This window comes from Genypterus blacodes, unplaced genomic scaffold (genome assembly GCF_046128005.1).
Source record: "Genypterus blacodes isolate CSIRO-AG114 ecotype Tasmania unplaced genomic scaffold, CSIRO-AGI_Gbla_v1 ptg000019l_1, whole genome shotgun sequence".
Taxonomy (NCBI): Eukaryota; Metazoa; Chordata; class Actinopteri; order Ophidiiformes; family Ophidiidae; genus Genypterus; species Genypterus blacodes.
In genome coordinates, this window is record NW_027466832.1 from 2,570,542 (window position 1) to 2,593,343 (window position 22,802).

A 22,802-nucleotide genomic window follows, 5' to 3' on the forward strand; every position below is an offset into this window, starting at 1 on the left:
CACACTGTTGATGCTGATGGAAAGTGGGCACACATACAGTAAAAGCTCTAAGCGAGTGAGAATGAGCTCACGATCATCTTCATTAATAAGATTATGTTTCTGTCCTGTTTGCCTGTTCTTCAGTTAGCTGTAGGTAGAATTATACCGGAAGTTAGGAATTCTAAACCTTTGATTTCAGTCAAATTGGATTGGATATTTGGCCATGTGACACGGAACCGGGGATTAGTATGTGGTGAGGATTCTAAGGCATTCTAAGATCAATCACATTGAACTTTCTAATATATAATACATGTATAAAAAAAACAGTGTGGCTGCTAACTAAGGTCTAAACTTCAAACATAAGAAAAGCCCTGTTTATTTAAATGACTACAAGCTCCTTAACATTTTGCAGAGGATTGCAAATATTTCCCACATTATGATAAATGGTGGCCTTTGTTTTCACGGTTGCACAAATTAATGAATACATGACGAATGAATGAATGATTGGCTGTACTCCACCTCATTTAATCAACCAAAGCCATCAAATGTGTGTGTGCATGTTTAACTGCAACATCGAGCTGTAGCACCTAAAAACTGAGGGGTTGGGTTAGTTACTGGGTCATGATGACATTTGATCAGTTATTGACAAAGCATCAGAATGTATATCTGCAGGCATTCTGAAGACATTTAGAATGAGCTCACGTTCACTTTTGTCTTGCATAAACCAACCAGAGAGTCTGTCAGTGGCTTGTATGTTCCGAGGGGGAGATATCAGGGCTCAGGCACTGGGTGGATGTTTGTGTCACAGGCATGGAGGCTCTCACTTCTCCTCTGGTAGGCTGTGATCTGCCTTAGCCCTGGTTAAGATACATTGTAGACGTACCGTTTTAGTATAGGATGGCCCATGCCTGGTCGGGATTTGCTTTCCTTTCCCCCACTGAGTATTACAAACTACATTTCTGTTGTTAACCATATTTTTCAGATCAGAATCGCAGAAGAGAAGAAGCACTGCATTTCGTAAATGCAACATTCTCATTCGCTATGAATGAATAATTACTTCACACTAACCAAGCGCGCTCCCTTTTGCGTCGAGTTAGCCAAAGGTAGCTAGAATTATACCGGAAGTTAGGAATTGTTTTCTGCAAAATACAACAGTTGTGGTTTCCTTTCCGTGTTAAAGCGGGTAGCAGAAGATATATTTAAGTATAGAAAGAGACACACCTAACTCGAACACCGTGCATCTAAAGATGGTGTGTGTGGTTTCTCTTTCTTTACTTAAATATATTTTCTGCTACTCGCAGCTCACAAGAAACCCACGATATGTTTATGTGTGTGTAGTCTAATTATTAATATTCAGATTATTATTTATTTTTTTAGAAATTGAAATTCATTTACTGGCTCTCTTTGTGATTAAAGGGCTAGTCAAGAACATCGAAAACCAGCAGAAATTATCTCAAAATTTCAGACACACAACCCAGATGCTTTGATGAAGGCCACAAAGCCAAAATGTTAAGATGTTTTGTTGACATGGCCAGAATAAACTGGTGCAATTGAGATTAGTCAACTTTGTCCTGAAATTGTGTGTGTGTGTGTGTGCGTGTGCGTGTGCGTGTGCGCGCGTGTGCGTGTGTGTGTGCTACATTTTACCTTTAGGTATTCAACACTGGAAAGATCTGATTTGTTTAGCAGCACAACAAAAGACTGGGAAGGCAAGATCTACCAAACATAACCCAAAAGTTTCTTGTGAACCAATGTTTTAAACCCAGTATGTATGTGTGTGTGTGTGTGTGTGTGTGTGTGTGTGCACGAGAAGGAGAAGGAGAGAGAGGGAGAGGGAGAGAGAGAGGGAGAGAGAGAGAGAGAGAGAGAGAGAGAGAGAGAGAGAGAGAGAGAGAGAGGGAGAAGAGAAGAATGATATAAACGCAGTACAGTCCTATTAGTCAGTCATCAATTGGACACGCTGTCTCTGAGCCACGATTTTGGGCTCAACATTTTTCGTAGCGAATTGTTGAATATTTGAACGGATTTATGGGCGTCACACAGTCGAGTTGCTGTGGGTCGTCGGAAAGGCTTTTAATGTGAAAGGACGAGTCAGGAACCGCGTGTTTTTATGTAGTCAGCTTGGCACATTTGTCCACTCTGGAGTGACTCGTTGACTGCGGTGACCGCAAATTCGGCAACATGGGAGACGGTGTGGGATTTATTCACAGCAGACTGTAAGAACCGTCGGGAACATGGCAGATAGGTGAGTGTGAAAGCATCCGTGCTGTCTTCATCCTTGTGTTTTAATCGGTGGCCCACCTTGAGACAGACAGGCGGCCAGTGACGAGGCTAACAGCGGCGGGCTGGTGCTCAGCCGAGGCGGGTGTTAGCTAGCTCACCGCACTCAGACGCTTCATCATCTTCATCACACACAGTATCTGTTGGTCTGTCGGCTCGCTGCTTATCGGCTGATGTTTTCGGCATTTTTCGCTGAGCATTGCGCGGGCGGACGCAGTGCTGGTTGGCCAGGAGGCGGTGTGGCTGGATGGTGGTGGTGGTGGTGGTGATGATGATGATGATGATGATGATGATGATGATGATGATGATGGTGGTGGTGGTGCTGCACCTGTCGCCGTGTCTTACTCCGCTCAGCCTGACGTATGCTAACAATAAGCCTGGTGACGGTGCTGGTTGATCCTCGGCTGGTCTGGTTCTCTCCCTCAGCTTCCCTCAGCTTCCCTCGTCTCCTCCTCATGATGGATGGAGGCGCCTCCCATGAGACGAGGCTCGCTACGCTCTTCCATCTTATTGAGCCTGAACGTGTCCACTTGATCCGCTCTTAGAATCAATCTGAGGCGTGTGAATGACACATTCTTTCAGATTCGGTCAGTGTGGTGTTGTCATGCTACAATGTCCCATCATATCATATAGATACTTCATTAAATACCACAAAGAAGCTGAAACATCATTTCCTATCAAACAACAGAGCATTGCCATGGAAATGTTCATTTTCATTAACGTGGACCTGCTTTAATCCAAACGGGGCAAATGGGTTCTTACTGACATAACAGCTGAAGGGGTTAAGTGATTCTCCTCAGGTGGCAGACTGAATGTTGGCTGAATGTTGAAGAGTTGAATTGAATGTCCCAGGCTGGATGGTCCTGGGAATCTGTGGAGTTTGGGCCCAAGGCAACATTAACACATTTAACACATTCAAACTAACCCGGGACTTTCCCACACAATGATTGGGTTTGGACAACATACATTTCTCATTCAGTTTATGACCATCAAAGTGAAGCTGAGGCCTCATTGGATGCAGTCGTTGCCTTTTCTTGCTAAGATACAGTTAAATTTGAATTGCAGGGTAATTCAACCTCATGGTTTTTGTTGTGAAACCGGAAACAAAGCTCCCCCATGGCCTATTGGCAGAGGGGAAATAGGTGATGAAGGTGGCATGAACCCTGCCAGGACCTTCAGGATGACACAAGACATTCGGGGTGTTACTCTGCCTCCTGATTTAGTCCAGAGTAATCAAGTAAAAATGTGGTGCTCTCATGGCACACCGATACAGAGGTGCTGTCAAACTACAGCTGCCTGAATAATTGTGAAGAATAGACGCCATTAACTTGACAGAATAGCGCATGACAGAGAGCTGTATAATGACATGCTTTACATAAAAAAGGAAACGTTGCTGTGACATAGACGATCAAGTAGCGGGTCAGGAGGGTAGAGCTCTCGTCTTGGAATGGGAAGGTTCCCAGTTGGATTCTTGGCTCCTCCGAGCGAGGACACTGAACCCCTAACTGCTCCTGGCTCCTTGCACGGCATAAACCTTCCCTTCAGTACATGTGAGGTCATTATAGAGATAAAAGCTCTATATAAGTACAGAGTTATTATTATTGTCCATGTAGAGAAATTGGACCCCTGCATTGAACCAAAGAGCAGTGAGTTGCCACTGTGCAGCACCCAGGGACCAAGACCAGATCTACAGCCTAGTGCCTTGGTCACGGCAGGAGCGCTAACGTGAAACTCAAGCAGACACGGAACATGCAAACTCCCCACAGGAGCAGGCAACACAGGATTTGAACCCAGGACCTTCTTGCTGTGAGGCAACAGTGCCACTGTGAATGAGCAATGTGTTAGTGGATTTGCATGTGACCTTCAGAAGTGGAGCGTGGAGCTCATAACATAGAGCTAGGAACACTGATTGTCTACCAACACACTCTGGGACACACAATCTGGACAGAATCAACTGACAATGTTTACTCACTCGGCTCTCAAGACACACTCAATCGCAATGTCATAACTTCTTTAGTCAGACTTCCTCTCAATGTGTCTTGTTGACCTATGACATCCTCCATTTCCTTGAGAGTGTTTGATTCCCCTCAGTGAAGCTGATGTGTTCACTTGGTCTAACTCTATATAAATAGCTTTGGCTTGGGCATGTGTCGGTCACCATGTGAGTGCAGCTGCTCCCAGCTACTCACAGCTTAGCATGTTTGGCTACATTAGCATGGCTTGGGGCTACATTGCATTCTAGTCTGTTGAGGCTCCTGTCATCCTCATCCGTGTCCTTCCTGCATGGTTGTTGAAAGATGGAACGATAATTTTGTATAGAAGCTCTTTCCTTTTTGGCATTAAGTGTCTAATGATATGACATCTTTAGTGGGTGCAATGTTTTGGCCACTTATCCACAGCAAAAACACACAATAAAGGTTGTGCACACTTTAACACATCCACTCCTGAGAGAATGGGGACTCGCCCACAGAAAAATCTGACATTAAAACACTTTGGCACATCAGGCAAAGCTAATGTGTCTCTGTACTCAACACCTCCGTGTCATGCCAACATGTCTACACCTTTGATCCCAGCGGTGGGGGTTGGGGCGGGGCAGAGCGCTTTCCTTGTGTGCTCTGCCAGCATGTGGTTGAAATATATCATACTGTCGTTCTGTTAAAGCTGCAACCACATCTGTCATGTATGTTGCCGTTCTCTCTAGGGTGTCTCCAGGGTGTCCTACAAGGACCTAACCCGACTGTGATCACTCTGGATAAGAAATGTAGTGTCTAGCTGTTTGCCCAAAGACAGAGTTCTACCTTCTGCCTGCTGCGACCATACACACACTGTGCAGTTCCACAAAGCGCTGTAATGATGGAACAGGAAATGATGATGCATGTAGCCCAATGAAATATTTATCATGCAGTTCTCGCTGAGGTTCACACAGAATAATTATGCACCATGTGTTTTGTCACAAAACTGGCTCACACTACATAGTTTACCATCTGTCCTGCACCTGTTATTACTCATCACTAATGAGATTCCTTCCTTCAACTGGTGACTCACATTGCTATGATTTATGTCAAACCTTATTTCATTTCATAGCTCATATTTCATTTGTTTTTTTATTATTGGGTAACATGTCAGTTATCATTTGGTTAGTCCTTTAATACCAAAGTTTGTAAAACAATACAAATGTCTGATGCACTTACTCAGATTTGTTTTAAGATGATGTTATAATGATATGAAAGAGAAAAAAAGCATCTTAAACTGAAACTCATCTATATCAAGGGGTTATATCTATAATCTATATCTATATAATAGGGTTACATCTATATAATAGGGTTATATCTATAATCTATATCTATATAGTAGGGGTATATCTATATAAAAGGGTTATTCTATAATCTTTATCTGTATAGTAGGGGTATATCTTTATCAGTGGTCTCCAACCTTTTTGTCTCTGAGAGCTACTTTGACAAAATAAAAGTGTCCGTGAGCTACTCATGTTTTACATTATTTGTAACATTTATCCACATGGCTGATTCTCCACCCAAACCAGCTGAATAAGTGTCGTTTGTGTGAACATTTGTACAACATCAATCCAACACTCCAATTCAGCAACATACGCTTGTTTCTTTCTGTATACATTTTCAGTGTCAAGTTCACACCATATTCATCTCATAGAAAACAAAACAATGTTGCTATATTTTAAATATTAAATTAAATTTAATTAAATTTTAAATACTTATTTTACTTTTTTACCAATACCATACCTTTCATATTTCACATTTTATGTCTGTCCACATATCACTGTCACAATTTCCCTTCACATTCCCTGTAATTCAGGGAATTCCCTGTAGTTCCCATATGATCTGTACTTCACATGCATTCAGTCTGCTCTGATGTTAGTGAGATGACAGAGAGTGTGGTACTTTGTTCATGAGGGATTAAAATAGTTCTGGAATGTTCTTGCAGTGAAGCATGTTCTTTGTCGTACAGTTTTGGAATGTGTTTTCCTCTTTGGAAGAACATGCACTGTATTGAGAGCCTGGGTGGAGCTAATTTCTTTCTTCCAGCTGAACTGTTGGATGCACAGTTCTCCTGTCTGTGAAGGTTTTTTGTGGACCCTGCTCGACTTGACAGCTTCATTCTGCATTCTGACTTTATGTTGTCACAATTGTTAAAAGGCATCCAAATGCGCTCATCTCTGCTTCTCTCTGTCCTGCTCTGTACCTGTGGTAGACCGTCAGCACGCCCCGCCCCTCCCTGCTTGATGTTTTGATCGTTGTCTCTCTTCACGTTTCGGTGTCATGTAACCAAACTTGACAGCAGCGTCATTTGTTGGACTGACAGCTGATTGGTTTATAATCGTTTTGCGACAAAAGGGGCGGAATGTTTGTGAATTTGATTGGATAGAAATTTAAACAGCTTTACCAAGTGATGTTGTGTGCTACTGGTAGCGACCCCTGATCCATATAATAGGGTTATATCTATAATATATATCTATATGGTAGGGTTATATCTATATAATGGGGTTATATCTATTATCTTTATCTATATAATAGGGTTATATCTATAGAATAGGACTATATCTATCATCTATATCTATATAATAGTCTTAATGAATGTAAAAATGAATTGTAAAGATATAAAACAGCAGTAAATCAATGGCCTAATTCAGTGCTTCCCAAACTTTTTCTGCAGGGCCCACACACACACACACACACACACACACACCTTTCAACAGATTTTCTCTCTTGTCCCGCCCCCCCTGCAATACCTCTGCCCTCCACTTTGGGAACCACTGGTCTTATTTATAGTCATAAAATGTGTTAATATGCTAACTGATGCTTCAGCAGTGAGCAGCACAGCCACTGATTAGTTGTGTACCTGATTTAAGGCCCCTTTACAACTTGCATTAACATGTGATTTCAGTTGAGTGGGCAGAACCTTAAAGATGTGCGTGGGCCCAGCAGGCCAGTTCACATGTGCAGACATCTCCTTCCATCCACAGAAGACGTTTTTCCATTGCCAAAACATGCCTGACACAACAACTCAAAAGAAACACAACAAGTCAAAGGAAAAGTCTGTTTCTGATGAACTCATCATATAATCCATATAATCCATAATATTTTGCAAAAAGCTTTGGTTGTAACTGATCTATGCAGCGTAGCAGGCTGAGCCGAGGTGATGGTGATGTCGTATCATATCAACCACATCAGTGCCATGAAGACAGTGTGGCTTCATATCACAGCTGGGAGAAAATAATGCGTCAAAACAACATTTTCCAAATAACAGATTTAAAATTCAAAGGCCCTAATGCCTCCAGTAACTCTCTTCATCACTCTGTTGATAGCTCAGTTATTTATCTTGTTTATTTCCAGCACATCTGTTACTGTGTGTGTGTGTGTGTGTGTGTGTGTGTGTGTGTACATTCCTGCACATTCTGAAGAATTTAGCAAGTAGAACTAAATAAGGTTTGATTTTGTTTGCTTAATAACATGTTGTTATGTACCTCAGGGCTGTTTGGCTCTTTCTCCCTTCCTCTTGCCCCTCCTTCATTTTACCTTCCAACTTGACTTTTTGGACATGAGTGGGCCATGAGTAGCATCTAGCTGACAGACATGATGCCATCATTAATCCTGCCATACTAGAAAGCAGCAGTTTTCAGGCAGCAGTATCTCTGCCATGTTCTGGACGAGATACAGCGAAATTGGTGTATTTCCTAAAAACGAAGTATCTGGTTCTAATCCCGTAGCTCTGCAGGGTTTTTCTTGTTTCTGTGACTGCACTAAAGAATTATATCAAGAAACTAGAGTTGCAAGCAACTTTGAAGGGGGTCCAAGCTTTCTGTTGTTAATAGTAAACCGTGTCATGTTGGCATGAGGCCAGTTGTAAGGGAATGGGATTTCAGGTGAATAGGAGAATATTGTATTTTTTTTCTCAATAATTCTTCAAATTTGTAAGTCAATCATGATCAAATACTTGATTTTAACTATTGAACTGTCTTCAGTAGAGTAATGTCATTGATGCTTTGATATTATGTTGGTGTGTCACCAGAGTTGCCCTGAACACAACCATGTCAATAATTGTGAGTAACTATGGGGAATTAATATTTCATAGTCCCTCAAATATTGACGGTGGCAGAGTGCAGTATTAGAAAAACAACGGCGCACGTACATCAATTTGACAAGTTTGTGTTGTCGTGGTGTGGCTCGCTGCCTTTGTGTTTCTCCGATTTGCAGCGTTTCAGTGATGTTGCGTGTGCGGCGTCGGTTTTCTAATGTTGAATATGGTCGACTCTCTCTGCCACCGCTAATATCAGACATCAAACTATTCTAGGTAAAAATGCCTTACCAGTTCATTTTGAAAAACAGACGTAGTCACTTCTGTATCTGTAACCCAATGTCTTATATCTTGTATCTGAGTATCTGAAAGATATTCAATGACATACTGTTACTCAAACCAAGACATTTCTTTATTTAGGGTCTGGTAATATAATCCCTTTGTCCAATGAATTTTATTTAATTAATGGACTGCAGCACATCCTTCACGACAACCCTTTACAACAATGTTTACCACACAGAACATTAAAGCATTGGTAGTGAAGTTACAAATTGAGACTTCTAATAAATGAAAGAACTCAAAATAGCTGACTAAATAACTGTCAGTGTATATTATATATCCCTTTGCACAAGTTAAAACTCATAATTATATGACTCAAACTAACAAACAAATGTTAGTTAGATGAACCATAGACTTTTAGCAAGGTTTTGTTCTTTAAAATAAAGTGTTCCTTACGATTCCCTCGTTCCTCTTACTTTCAAAAATAACAAAATAAAAGGAGTATGGGTATGTCGTATGTAGGTATATATACGACATACCCATACTCCTTATATATATACTTACAGTATATGGAGGAGAGTCGACCTTTTGAAAATAAAAGTGTTCTTTCTTTTCTTTCTTTCTTTGAGAATGCTATTTTTTTTAATATTATGAGCATGTTTCAACTTTATTTTACTCTGTAGTTCTATACATGTATATCATTTATACATGTACATAATAAATGTATATTCTAATAACTGAAGTTCTAAGTACAGCGCTCTGGCTAGTGATTACTGGGGGCTGTAGCAGAGCAGTTTGAATTTGAATATGAAAGTGGCAGAAGAAGAAGGCAGCATATTGACTGACATTGACAGTGGCGGTAGGGAGAGTGGGCAGAGCGGATAGAGAAAGTACTGACAGATCAGGAGTAGAAGCGGGGGGAGGAAAGAGAGAGAGAGAGAGAGGAGAGAGAGAAAGAGAGAAAGAGAGAGAGAGAGCACTTTTTGTCAAAAATTGGATTATTGTATAAATGCTTTCCCCAGAGGCTCCAAATCTGTGTACTTGTGTGTGTGTGTGTGTGTGTGTGTGTGTGTGTGTCTGTCTTACCCCTTTGGTTGGTGCTGGATTTAGAGCCAAATTGAGAACCACAGCAAACACTGGCTGGTTTCTGTGCCAGATTTTCGGGTACCAAACCTTTCTTCCCTGTCACAAACGGGACAGGAGATGGCATTATGAAAGGAAAAGCAAAGACATACTAGTTGAATTGGAGACAATGACGAACCAAACGGTAAACAAGCCTTAAAAAGTATTTAAAAATAGGGAGTATGGGCATTGCAAGAGGGATCCCTGCTGATCAATGCATATGTGCTGGACTTGAGAATTGACCCCCAGTCAGAGTGAGAAATGCATTGAGTGTATGTATGTGTTTATGCTGCAGGGTTCTCATGTTGTCATTAGATGGCTATTGATTGCTTTTATTGGTGGGGTATAGATTGAGTTTGACCTCTGCTGGGACTAACAGTTTAATGAATGTTACCACTAGGGCTTGGCGATAAAACATTGTCTGTGATGATATTGTTATTAATATGCATGTGAAACACTATCTAGTATTTACCGAGTGTCCTATCCTCAGGATGCTCACGTTGAAACATTTGGTTATTGTTCTTAAACATATTTGGTTAGAAATTTCACATTATTTGTAGGTTTCTGACTTAGGATGTTACATTAAAGGAGCCGTCTGTAAGACTGTGGGATGCATGGAATTTGTGCTTGCTTTGTGAAAAGGCAAAACTGTGATAAAGCTGTGGATTGAACATATAGGAGAATCAATAGTATACGCGCTGCTCTGAATTCACGTGACACATTGTGTAATCTCAGTATGAGACGAGTCCTCCGATTGAGGAAATGCAAGCAGAGGTTGTATCCGACTTAAATGTTTGCATGCTGAATAAATCCATGTTTTTCATTTGCATTATCTAAGCCTAACACAAGCCTACGGGTAAATATATACGTATGGGACGTACGTTTATTTACTTAGGGTTTCCCCTGCCATTAACATACACACAAACTAGAGATAGGCAAACAGCAAACAGCAAATCTCTATTTTTAAACTTCTATTCACGTTCCATTATTACTATTATATTTGAGAAAGAAAGCTAAAACAAGTATTCAAAGCATTGTCAAGAATATGGCAATTCTACATTATGTGTCATTATTGAGCTCATAGTGTGTGATGGTGGTGTATTAGGGTGCATTATATTGAATGGTGTTACCAGAATCTTGTCCACTCCATTAGCAAACATGAGAGGTGCAAAATATTAGGAGCACCAGTCAATATAATGCACCCTACTAGGCCGCTGCCACTTGGACCTCAGTAAGAAAACAAAAAGTAGAATGATCACTTTTTTGACAATGTAAACATGAAAATGTATACATTTCATAAATGTCGAGTGTGTAGCAAAGCTGTTGTATTGGAAAGTTAGCCTTTATGAAGGATGAATGATGTTGCAATCCTACTTATGTTGGCAAGCAAACAGTAAATACCCCATAATATATATATATATACGTATATATACTGTATATATTTGTGTTTTTTCCCAAATCAGATTCCAGTAGTAACCATCATGGATTCCCATCAGGATAGAGTGGGCAAATTAAGCAACAAGTGTTTAAATAATTACATATTGTACATTAAATCAATGTCCTCTCTCTGGTGTGTGTGCGTGTGTGTGTGTGTGTGTGTGTGTGTGTGTGTGTGTGTGATGTAGGCAGGATGAATTGGATTAGTTGGGATTCATCAAAGCCTCAGGCAGGTTTTAAACTGGAGCTGGAGTGGTTCACATAGGAGCAGTGGGGGGTGGGGCAGTTGTTAAGAAGCAGGAAGCAATTTTAATTAGCCACGCTGCTGTTGAAGATGGAGCTTATGAAGGGATCTCATACACACCCGCATGCTCTGAGGATGCTGACAGCTTGTGGAACTTAAACTGTCCCTGTCAGGCATTGTTTTTGTTGGAGGTGGATGTAAAGGCAGCAGAGGCAGAAAGCGGCTAGAGTGGGCCACTTTCATTTGCACACGGTTAACTAGCAACCACTGTTCTATGCTGGCTTCCCAATCAAATGTAGTTCCCAAGGATTTTAGGCAAGACTTGCGTATGAAATTTCCAAAAGGCTGAAAAGAGTTCACATACTCTATATAGAATCAGTGTGAAGCACCAAACAGGGACATATACATACAGACACAACCATTATTTAGCGAAGATGATGCTGATTTTGGGGCCATGGACGCCTCAGTGATCATGGAGAGTCACATATGGAGGGCTGTTCGGCCTTGGCTGAGTTGAGGAGTGCCCATCTATTTAAACATAGATTTTGTGTTTTGCTCCATATTGTAAAAAACGGCCAAGCCCCTCTCTTTTCCGGCTCTTTCTGCCTTCTTTTCATCTATGTCTACCGTAGTGCGTATGCGTTTGTGTGCTTAGGCATATCTGTGGACATATGCGTGTGTATCAGTGACTGATCTAATGGTAATTTAACTTGGACATCCCCAGGTCTTTGCTCCTGCCAGGCTTTTTAATGCAGTCCACACAGGTCATGACCTTCTTTAAGTATCAAGCAAGTCACAAGTCAAGACATCACTCAGGTCAAGCAAGTCACAAGTCAAGCCATTTGAAATTCTGATGATCTATTCCAGTTTCCACATTTAAATCAGGCCAAGCCTAGGTTAAAGCATCAAAGCCTGACCTTTCATCAGGGAAACCGGTGAGGCCGCACAGTAGAATGGAAATGTTGCGTGCAACAAGCTGTTAAATGACTTTGAGCACAGTTAAAGTTAATGTTTATATTAGGAATGCTCAACACAATGTATTCACTGCTTCAATGTCTTTATGTCTTTATGCCTTACCTTTCAAATCTGAAATTGACCCTCCTTGTCCCGGTTGCACACACTCTGCTGATTTCAAAGTCACTGTGAATAACCATTATTGCCAATTCCATCAATTGCATCTATGTCATGCTGTTTCAGACATATCAAACAACTGAATGAGCGCTGGGCCGAAGCAGTACACACAGGCATCATAAGAAAGACTTTCAGTATGGTATGGATAGTCAGGTACCGATCATCAGTGTCCCTCAGTACTGTAGACCAAGTAAATCTTGTTTAAGTTGTTATCTTGACTGACAGTGGGCAACTTTTCCAGTCTGAGGAAATTCAACGGCGGTGGCGATAGTGATCCGACAATTGAACACTTTGAAACATTTGAAATGTGCTAAACATGGCAAATATTAGTACATGGGATTACATTACAACAATGTCAATAAGATAAGCGTGATTACAAATCCCATGCCAAGCTGCAGCATTCAAGTGCCAAGACTGGCCGGGTGCTCATGCTTGCATGGGGCAATGCAAGAGTGATGATGGCTGCCTGGCCAATTGTAGCACATGAAGGGCAGACATAGACAAGATAGAAGGAGACAGTCAAACTTATGTGCAGGATTCACAAAGGTGGGGGTCAGGTGTGTGTGTGGTCAGAACTTGTGCTGTAATGTTCCATTACATGGACAAAGGTACTCATAAATAAACAGTCCATTCTCCCTGATTTTGGCAACTAGATATCGTTGCAATATCAATTTGGGAAGTCCCTGGCAATTACCAACCCGAGTTACAATGGAGTAATGACATCATGTTATGTAGAGTGTTGTGTAGTCTGCGCCATGCTCGCTTATAACATTTATCCGGCTCGGCCCAGTCATTCTACATGTCAAAGTTTGAAGTGAAGTAGTTCAAGGAGATGTGCAAAACAGTTTTGGGGAAAAATTCGAAATGGCAGAAGTTATGCACAAGTGGGCGTGTCCAATATGAACGGATGCAGATAGACTCAAACTGCTTCCATCATAGAAGCTGAGGCTCAAGGTGCAGACAAACAGAGAAATCAAAATAAGAATCAAATACAACAAAACTGGATTAACACAGAAACCATACACTATATACAAAGTTATATGCAAGAATTAAATGTTATATAGATGAGACTATCAGACCGTCAACAGTCATGAACAGGCAAGGAACAGTTTCCAGGTATTGTTCAGAACGCCTACACATTCTCAACTCAACTGGTCTTTAATAACTTGTTAATGGTCACGCATTCTGTTGTGTCAGGCTTTCCAAACATGACAACCTCATGTTTTGGGGTCTGTCCCTGTAGAATCACTTGCTCTCTCCTTATAAACAGCACTACAGTCCCCCTGACTTGCATTTTCAGCCTTCTTGGTGCAGTTAATTGGTGGTGCACAAGCTTAGCTGGCATTGTTTTGTCTTGGGCTAATGAACTGAGCATAACAATATCCTCGGCTTCTTGCTTTTTTGGAATGCTGCCTCAGTGTTTACAGACTGTGATTGTAATGGAGACGCTATTGGAATGATCTCACATGTTCATCCATGAGTGACAAATGCCTGTGTGTGCGCGTGTGTGTGTGTGCTGTTCAGTTTTGAGACACATAACACCCAACGGTCACATAATTGCAAAGGCCATGGTTGCTAGGAGACCATTCCACCATACTTTTGTGTGAAGAGCCCTCCAGCATGAACCCCCTTATCACACCTACCCGTAACTATACAGTATCCACAGATCCATGCATTGCAGCACATTACAAGCACTGATGTTCTCTGTATTTCCTCTCTTCATATATCTATATTTGAGCCTGATGGCTGAGGTATGCATGTGACACGTGATGAGCTGGATTTGCTTTGGCTTTATCTGGAGATGGAGTTTCCTGTAATCAATAACATTCAAGCCTAGACTAATCTGTCCAGCTCATATTAATTAGTTCAAAACTCCTGTAGTGAAATATTATCTTAGACTGAATCCTATCCTATTTTTTAAAGAATGTTATTAAAATTAGAGATTTTTTTATTTCTGAAAGTCTTGACAGCAACAGTGCCTGGCAAATGAAATGTAGTTTGTATATGCCTTGTCTCTAATGTGCCGCCCACCCCCACCAAGAGAGAGGAGATGTAAGAAATAAGCATGTTTTTTTTTTTGCAATTTGTTTTTATTGAAGCAAACATTGTACATGACATTGTGCATACAGTTCTAGGATTGCATTTTTTATATAGAAAGAGGGGAAAGAGGAGAGAGAAAGATAGAGAGAGGGAAGGAAGGTTGTATTATCACTACTATTGTTGTTAAACATTATTCATAGACCCCGAGGTAGAGTACAAGTAGATTGGAATTGCAATGATGTCATAGGGTACATACAGTTCTTACAGGACGACGTCAAACAGCAATGAGCATGTCAAAAGAAAGTTCCAAGATTGGAAAATAAAGTGACAGCTTAACAATCACAAAGGTGATCATTTTTTAAACTTTTATGTTGTGAAACTATGTTGTGCTGTATCTCATGAGGTCCAGTTTTCAGAATCATGGAAGCAATGCTCACCTCTGCCCAGTGTGGCACCTTCATGCACATGAGGTCTCCTATCTGATGACACGTGCCTAACAGGATAGTTAACCACACAGTCCTATTATGTCAATGTTCAATCAATGTAATTTTAAATTAGACATAATGTTATCAGCACTGATGATTCTATTGTTCTGTTGTCTCTGTGGTTTAGCACCATTTCCTGCCTCTCAGGATCAAACACATTGGACGGAGTGGATGTTAATGTTCGTCTCATGCATTACCTTTATGGAAGGTTATGTCAAACCAACTATTATCGTCTTATTATTAGGCATCTCAGTCATCAATAATAATGAAATAAGTAAAGTAAATTACTAAATCTGCCCATTATCATATGAAACAAATTTCAAGAATCAGAGGTTTCATGTCCAGACTGAACATCTGCAACTGCCTCCTGTCCGGTCTTTCTGAAAAGACCGTTAGAGCTCATTTCCTCTCAGCGCAGGTATGATGATTTAGCTCCCAGTCAACATGAGGGACTCAACACGGCAAAGTAGCAAGACGATAAAAGTCCTACAAACCAGACACTTTAGATATACTCAAGAATTCCTTCTTCTTATTTATGTCTACATTGCATTTTAATATGCTATTTATGATATTGAACTCATAGAACTATTTGCTTTTGCCGCCCCTCAGCTACTGTAACTCAAAGTTTCTCCAACAACACAACAAACTTAATGACATACGAGTGTCAGTCAATTTGTCGTCTGCATAAGTGAGATAGTTACTCCAAAACAGTCTTTTTCTCAAGATTTGGCAGATACTCGGTAGAGATATGTTATAAATGTAAGCTGTAATAGCTATTATTAAGACTTTTGTAGAAACCCGCCAAGCTTCATTTGAAAGATGTTGAAACTAAATGCAGCAGTGTATCTTAGTATCACCTCTCTGTGTTCCTGGTGATAAGCTAACACGATGCTACGGTCAGTAGTTCTGAAGTTGTGTCAGGAACAGCACAATTGAAGATGTAATACATACACACGTCTTGTAATGCTTACAGGGACAATCTTCTGTGTCTATATATTAACATGCTGCTCATGCTTCTGTTGCTGTTTGAAGTGTGTGGGTGTTGGGAGGTCGAGATCTGCCTACGAGATCATGGAAGCTCCTCAGAGATTCCACTAATAACGCTGGTAAAACAAAACTTCCAGTACTTTAGCACAGTAGTATGAGTGGGGGTTGAGATGATGATGATGCTGATGATGATCATGTGATGATATATTTCACCTCATACAGGTTGTTGAATTCTCCTGGACAACACAAACTCAGTATGATATCCAGAGAACTGCAATATAGGACGAATTTGTGTGCTTTCCATTTGTGATTTATGGATGGTCAGCGCATATTATAGCCTAAATAATATGTAGGTCTGAAGATCCTCAAATACTGTTCTAGAGACTCTTTGTGAATAATACATATGACAATAGTTCACGGCTCTGTGTTGAGCGGTTGAAGTTGTTTTGAATATCGCACAGGAAAATTAAATCGGATCTGCGCTCTGATCGCCCGGCTCCCTCTGAACTATCACAGAGCAGCTGCTACTCCCTCTGGCCCGATGAGATGGGATATTTATTCAAATTCCTATTTAAGTCACATGAAACTGCACAGTGCACTTGCCTCACCACAGTATGTGGTTTATTATCCGTGCAGCAGAGTAACATCCTTCAATAAACTTAAACTTTAACTTAAATCAACTAAAAAACTGTGGACAAACACATCTATATACATGTGTGGATGTGTTTGGCACATTACACTGCATTTGAACATCCATTCCAGGCTGCCTTTTGGACTGTGGACCTTCCTTCTTCCTTTTCCTTATACATTAAGCACCTAGAGCCTGGTTCTGCCTGAGGTTTCTTCCTGTTAAAGGGGAGTATTTCTTTGCAGCTGTTGCAATGTGCTTGCTCATGGGGGAATGTTGGGCTTTTTTAAGTGGTCTGTATGTAAAATGCCTTGAGATAACATTTGTTGTGATCTGGCCCAATATACTGTAAATCAGTTGTGTCAAACTCATTTTCACCCTGGGCCTCATCAGCATTATGGTTACCCTCAAAGGGCCGGTTGTAACTGTAAGACAGTATAAACTACTCAACATATATTAATAGGGGGAGGGGAGGCAGTAGCTCAGTGGGTAGAGCTTCCGCTTGGGAACCGGAGGGTCGCCGGTTCCAGCCCCTGCCGAGGTGCCCCTGAGCAAGGCACCGAACCCTCAATTGCTCCCCCCTCTGCGAAGGGTGGTAATGTAATGTAATGTAAGTCGCTTTGGATAAAAGCGTCTGCCAAATGCTCGTAATGTAATGTAATGTAATAACTATCTTAAACATATATTTTTTCATCTGTGCAAATGCATTCAATTTTGTAACTTGAATAAGTAATAATCAAATAGTTAGCTTATTTCTCTGTAGTTTTAACATAAATCCTTTTAATTTGTCAGGTTAAGAAACCACATTACTCCATCAATCAAAGATCAAACTTTTCAAATAAATAAAGACAAATATTAAATAGGTTATTAATTATTATTAGTATTATTAACTTTGTTCAAAACTTTTTTTTATCACAGTGGAGGGAAACAATTGTGAGCTGCTAAGAAAATGCCTGACAGCTGTGGCATTTTACAAAATCCAATGGCTACACACAACCTTGCAGAGGGCATACATCCAACTAGACAGGTGGTTTGAGTGCAGTTAACATTTGGCTGCATGAACACATGCACCTGTAAACACACTGAGTCCATTGCTACACATACAAAGTAGTATATGTAATTAACTCAAAATAACAGTATGGGTTGTCTCAGTTCATCACTATATTGGCGACGTATATTGTACTCCTTGAGCACCGACACTGCCTCATAACACAAAAGACATACGTTTTTTTTCTCCTTGAAGCACAAACATGTATTCACTTTCCCATCTTTCATGAAACTGCCTTCCTTCTACATCAATTTTTGTCTTGGACATTTTGGAATTGTCTGTAGGTAGCCTATTCCTCAGAACCACTTGGAACGACAGTTGGAAAATCACCTTCCTTAAACTCTGATCTGACGCTGATGTGGAAAGTAAACTGCATTTTAGTGGCGGGATGCCGTCACTTTGCAGGTCACTTTGCAGGTCACTTAACAGGTCACAAAATCAACATGCAGCTGTGGGAAATGTAGTTTATGGACAATGAACGCTTGTAAGCAGCTGGACGTTTATTTTGCTCCTGTAAATGATGTTGCAGGCCTGATTTGGCCCGCAGGCCTTGAGTTTGACACATGTGCTGTAAATAAAGTAGAATGGAATTAAGGCTTTTGGGAGTTTTTCTTTGTCTTCCCAGAGAGCTTTGGGAGGGCAGGGTCTCCTGTTGTGGGCACACACGACCCTGTGTGGTACAACAGGAGACCCTGCCCATTTTGGGAATTGGGGTGTGTAGTACCTAAGACAATCATACTCCATGATATGGAGATGGTTTGAGATGGTTCAAGACAACAGATGTTGTGGTGGATATTTTTGGCCCATATCGCCCAGCCCTACTCACGGCTGCAGCATATTGTATAGTTGACTGTTGTACGCTTTGTCCAATGCAACCTCTCTGACTTGACTTTAAAGGGTTAACGTGTTGATGTGTTCAGTTTACAGTAATTAGAATATACACACACTAACTTTCACAACTCAACACAATTGCAGAGGAACGAGGTTCAGGTGAGGCTGGGGTTAGGGGGAAATTTGCTAACGCTACTTAAGAGTGAATGTCAGGGTAGGCTGTGTTTAGAGGTGATGGGTACAGCTGTGGTGAAGGGGTTGAAATATCAGGGAGAGGATGTCTGTCATTTGTTTTTGTGGAGTTGCGTAGATAGCTATTCCTGTAATTTCACTTTTGGCAAGAAGCCACACTATGACAGGAACAGTTAGCTTCCCTTCACCTGCAGCACGAAGGTTTTCATTGAATGTTTGACACATGTGTCAAACTTAAAACCCAGGAGGTACAAGCCTTCACAGAACACATTAACTCAGTGGACAGGAACATCAAGTACACATGAGATAATGTCAAGAACAACAGCTTGTCCTTTTTGAACTGTGGCACACACATGGAAGAGGATGGGAGCCTTTACATTCAAGTATACTGTACAAGAAACTTACTCACACAGACCAAATCTTATTCTTTAACTCTCATCACCCACTGGAACACGTCAAGTCAAGTCGAGTCTATTTATATAGCCCAATATAACAAAAAGGGCTCAAAGGGCTTCACATACCCACAACATCAACACAAGCTAGGAGTAATCAGAATGCTGCAACACTGGGCCGATAATGTGCCAACTAATGCCCAGGCCAAAGAGAAGGCGCTTGAACACCTAAAGAATGCTCTTAAAGCTTCTGGATACGTTAACTGGTCCTTTGTGAAAACAGCTTCAAGAACCAGGAAGAACAAATGCAAAAACATTGACATTAAACGTGTGTTAGGAGTGTCTGAGAAACTAAGATAGGAAAATAGGAGGATCTTCAACAAACACCTTATCCCTGTGTTTTTCAAACCCAACAACACACCGAGAGAGAAATTGGTCCACCCAAAAGATTTACATATCAATTTGACAATTGTTCCATTAATACTCTGTAAAGTTTCTATTCTGTATCTCATTTGATTTAGTTAATTTGAAGAAATATTTGCTGTTTCCACTGCTGGTTCGGTAATTCTCCAAAACCTTAAGATTGTATTCCAGAGCAAAAAATGTCCAATTTTTGTAGAGCTGACTTTTCTTTCAGGAAAATAAAATAAATTCAATTCAAAATCCGCTAATATGACACAGAATCACAATGCTTAAAGAATTAAAGTATTCCTGAATTCCCTTTATGGGAAAATCCTGTGACTGCATATTGAATCAACAGCTAAATGTCATTGTTACAGCATATTGGGACGTCTCCATCAAGCTCTGGTGCTGTTGACTTTTTTTACTTATCCTTATTTTGTTGCAGTGTTTGGTGGTGGATATTTACTGTGTATCTTTTTCATAGGAGGACATTATTGGTAGGCCACATAATGATGCTGTCATGTGTGACCTTTAGTAATGACAGCCTTGCCCTGTAGTGACAGAAAATCCCAGACATGTTCACGTTCTTTCTTTTGTCTGTTCTCCTCCTGCTGTTGTCTGCTTCAATTTGAGTGGATTTTCAAAACCAACAACCAGAGGGGATACATAGTGGGTTGCGGTGATTGGGATGAAAAGAAGGAATAGCTTGTCAGCATGAAATACATAGACAGATATGAGATGTTACAAGCTGACTTCATCAGAGGACAACTTTTTGTACACATGAGTATCGGTGAAAAATGGATGCCATTCCCCTCATTTACGCCCAAAATACAGCAATACAGCAAGTCCAGTCAAGTGAAATTGGACAAATTCATAGAAATGTTTGATAAGACACATGGGACATGGAATGGTAAGCAAAGATGTCTTGACAGTCAGTGAGCTTTTCAGAAGCTGCTCTGCAGGCCAGCTGGTGCAACAAAGGAGCAGGTGGTCTTAAAGAAAGGCCCTGACACCTCCAGAGGCGTGGGCTGTGTGTGTGTGGGGTTGAATGCTGACAGGGAGGCTTCACTGCAAATGTGCCTTTGGTATTTGCACCCATATGTGCCTGTGTTCACTCAGTGTGAGCCACGTCACATTTCAGCTCTATTTAAAATGAAACAGCTGAAGACTCGAATGTACTGTGATGTTGAAAGAATCCAAATCAAACTGCCAATCATGGTTCTCTTTGTCTTTGTCAGCAGTATTGTAGCATGGCTGGCTTGTTATTTTGTTACTGCCTTTTCGATACAGGTTGTGCTAACATGTCCCATATTACATAGGCAGAGCTTGTACCAAATTTTGTTTCATTCATGTTTGTTTATTTTTTCATCCATCCAAAATGAATGCTGTGAACATTAACCATCAGCCTAAAGCAGGTCTTCCTTTTAAAATGTGGTCGTGTGCTGCTACGCCTGGCTCATGGGACATGTAGATATAGGGGCCGTAGAGCCACATTGCATGCAAACAGAACAGCTGGTAAAAGGCCAGTAACTAATGTTTATGAATGAGAGAATACATGAGTCAGGCAGTATTTGACCCTTAACTTAAGGGCTAAAGCTGACGGTACCTTTTATGTGTATGGCTTGGACAGTCATGGACAGATGTGTATATGTATTGTTGGGTTTTATTTTATTACTCTCCTAGCTTATTTTAAGCACTTATTCCAAAACCTGGAGCATCTGGTCTTCTCCTATATGGAGGTGTCTTAAGATAAGATAATCCTTTATTCATCCCACAACGGGGAAATTCACATTGTTACAGCAGCAAAGTGGATAGTGCAAAGCAATAAATGGCATTAAGTTAAAATAAGAGCCTAACAAAAGTAAAAAGCCTAACAAAGGTATAACAATACAACTAAGTACAAAGAATTGCAAATTCGATGAGGGGATATTGCACAGTGTGATCATTAGACGGGATTTACTGGGAGAGGTGCTGATTGAATAGTCTGCTGCAGGAAGGAAAGACCTGTGGTATCTCTCTGTGAGACACCGTGGGTGAAGCAGCCTGTCACTTAACGAGCTAAACAGAGGTGTTTGAAACTCCTGTAAGGGATGGGACAAGTTGTCCAACAAAGATGACAGCTTGGCCATCGTCCTCTTGTCCCCCACCACCTCCACAGAGTCCAGAGGGCAGCTCAGGACAGATCTGGCCTTCTTCACCAGCTTGTTCAGTCTCTTCCTATCAGTGGCTGAGATGCCACTGCTCCAGCAGACTGCCCCTTAAAAGATGGCTGATGCCACCACAGAGTCAAAGAAGGACTTCAGGAGAGCCCCCTCCACTCCAAAAGAAAGAGTCTGCTCGGTCCTTTCTTATAGAGAGCAGTGCAATTGTCTGACCATTCCAGTTTGTGGTTCAGATCAACACCCAGGTACTTGTAATATTTTACAATTTCGATGTCCTTTCCCTGGATGTTTACCGGTAGTCAGCCACCAGCACCTTCATCTTCCCCGCATTGAGCTGGAGATGGTTCCTCTCTTTTGAGGCAGTGCGTCGTCTGATTTGATACATGAAGACATTATTTTCTAAACATAGCTTTGATGCCAGCTCAGATGCAGCATCATCATCATTTTTTCCTCGCCATCGATAAAAAAATCTTCACGCCACATACTCTCTTTATTATGGAGCTGTGGAGCGGGCCGTGAGGGAGCACATGCTGAGGAACGTACTGTAGATGCCAACTCGCTCATTCTCTTGACCCTGACCTTTGACCTGCCATCCTGACAAAGGTGAAGGGAAGTCATGGTGCGGCTTCATGCTGACACTCAAGGTCATTGGAGGCGATTGTGGGGAGGGTGCATGTCGCAGCTCCACACAAACAACAAACCGACCTGCAGTTTTTCTTGCCGACCCTCTCGTAACATCTTCTGCCTGACCCTCCTTCCTCCTCCCCTGCCTCACCCCTCCAAAGTACCCTTTTGGCGTTTCTATCTTTACCCATCCTTTGGCCCATACCCATTACCTCTAACGGCAGCCTTGTGTTATGGATAAGATACAAAATAAGTGAAAAATTTGTGATTCTACAAATCCGCCAGGCTCTCCCACTTCATACAGAAAGCGTGAGGAGGTGTGAAAGTTAGAAGTGTGTTCAAAGTGCTGCGGCAAATGTGACATCATTCATGATGTCATTATGGGCGCCTGGGTGGTTCCATTCATGTCTCTTCCTGTCAACTGTGACATCATTCATTACATTACATTACATTACGATCATTTTGGCAGACGCTTTTATCCAAAGCGACTT

At 41.2% G+C, this 22,802-nt stretch overlaps 1 protein-coding gene across 1 annotated transcript in view; it reads left to right on the forward strand.

The window, feature by feature from the left end:
* Positions 1-2,150: 2,150 nt before the first annotated feature.
* arhgap39 (Rho GTPase activating protein 39) overlaps positions 2,151-22,802 on the forward strand; it is a 55,305-nt gene continuing 34,653 nt past the window's right edge. Inside the window, exon 1 of the mRNA XM_076141531.1 lies at positions 2,151-2,224. Coding sequence (XP_075997646.1) covers positions 2,214-2,224 — 11 coding nt within the window. The 5' untranslated portion in view covers positions 2,151-2,213. The remainder of the gene's footprint in view (positions 2,225-22,802) is intronic.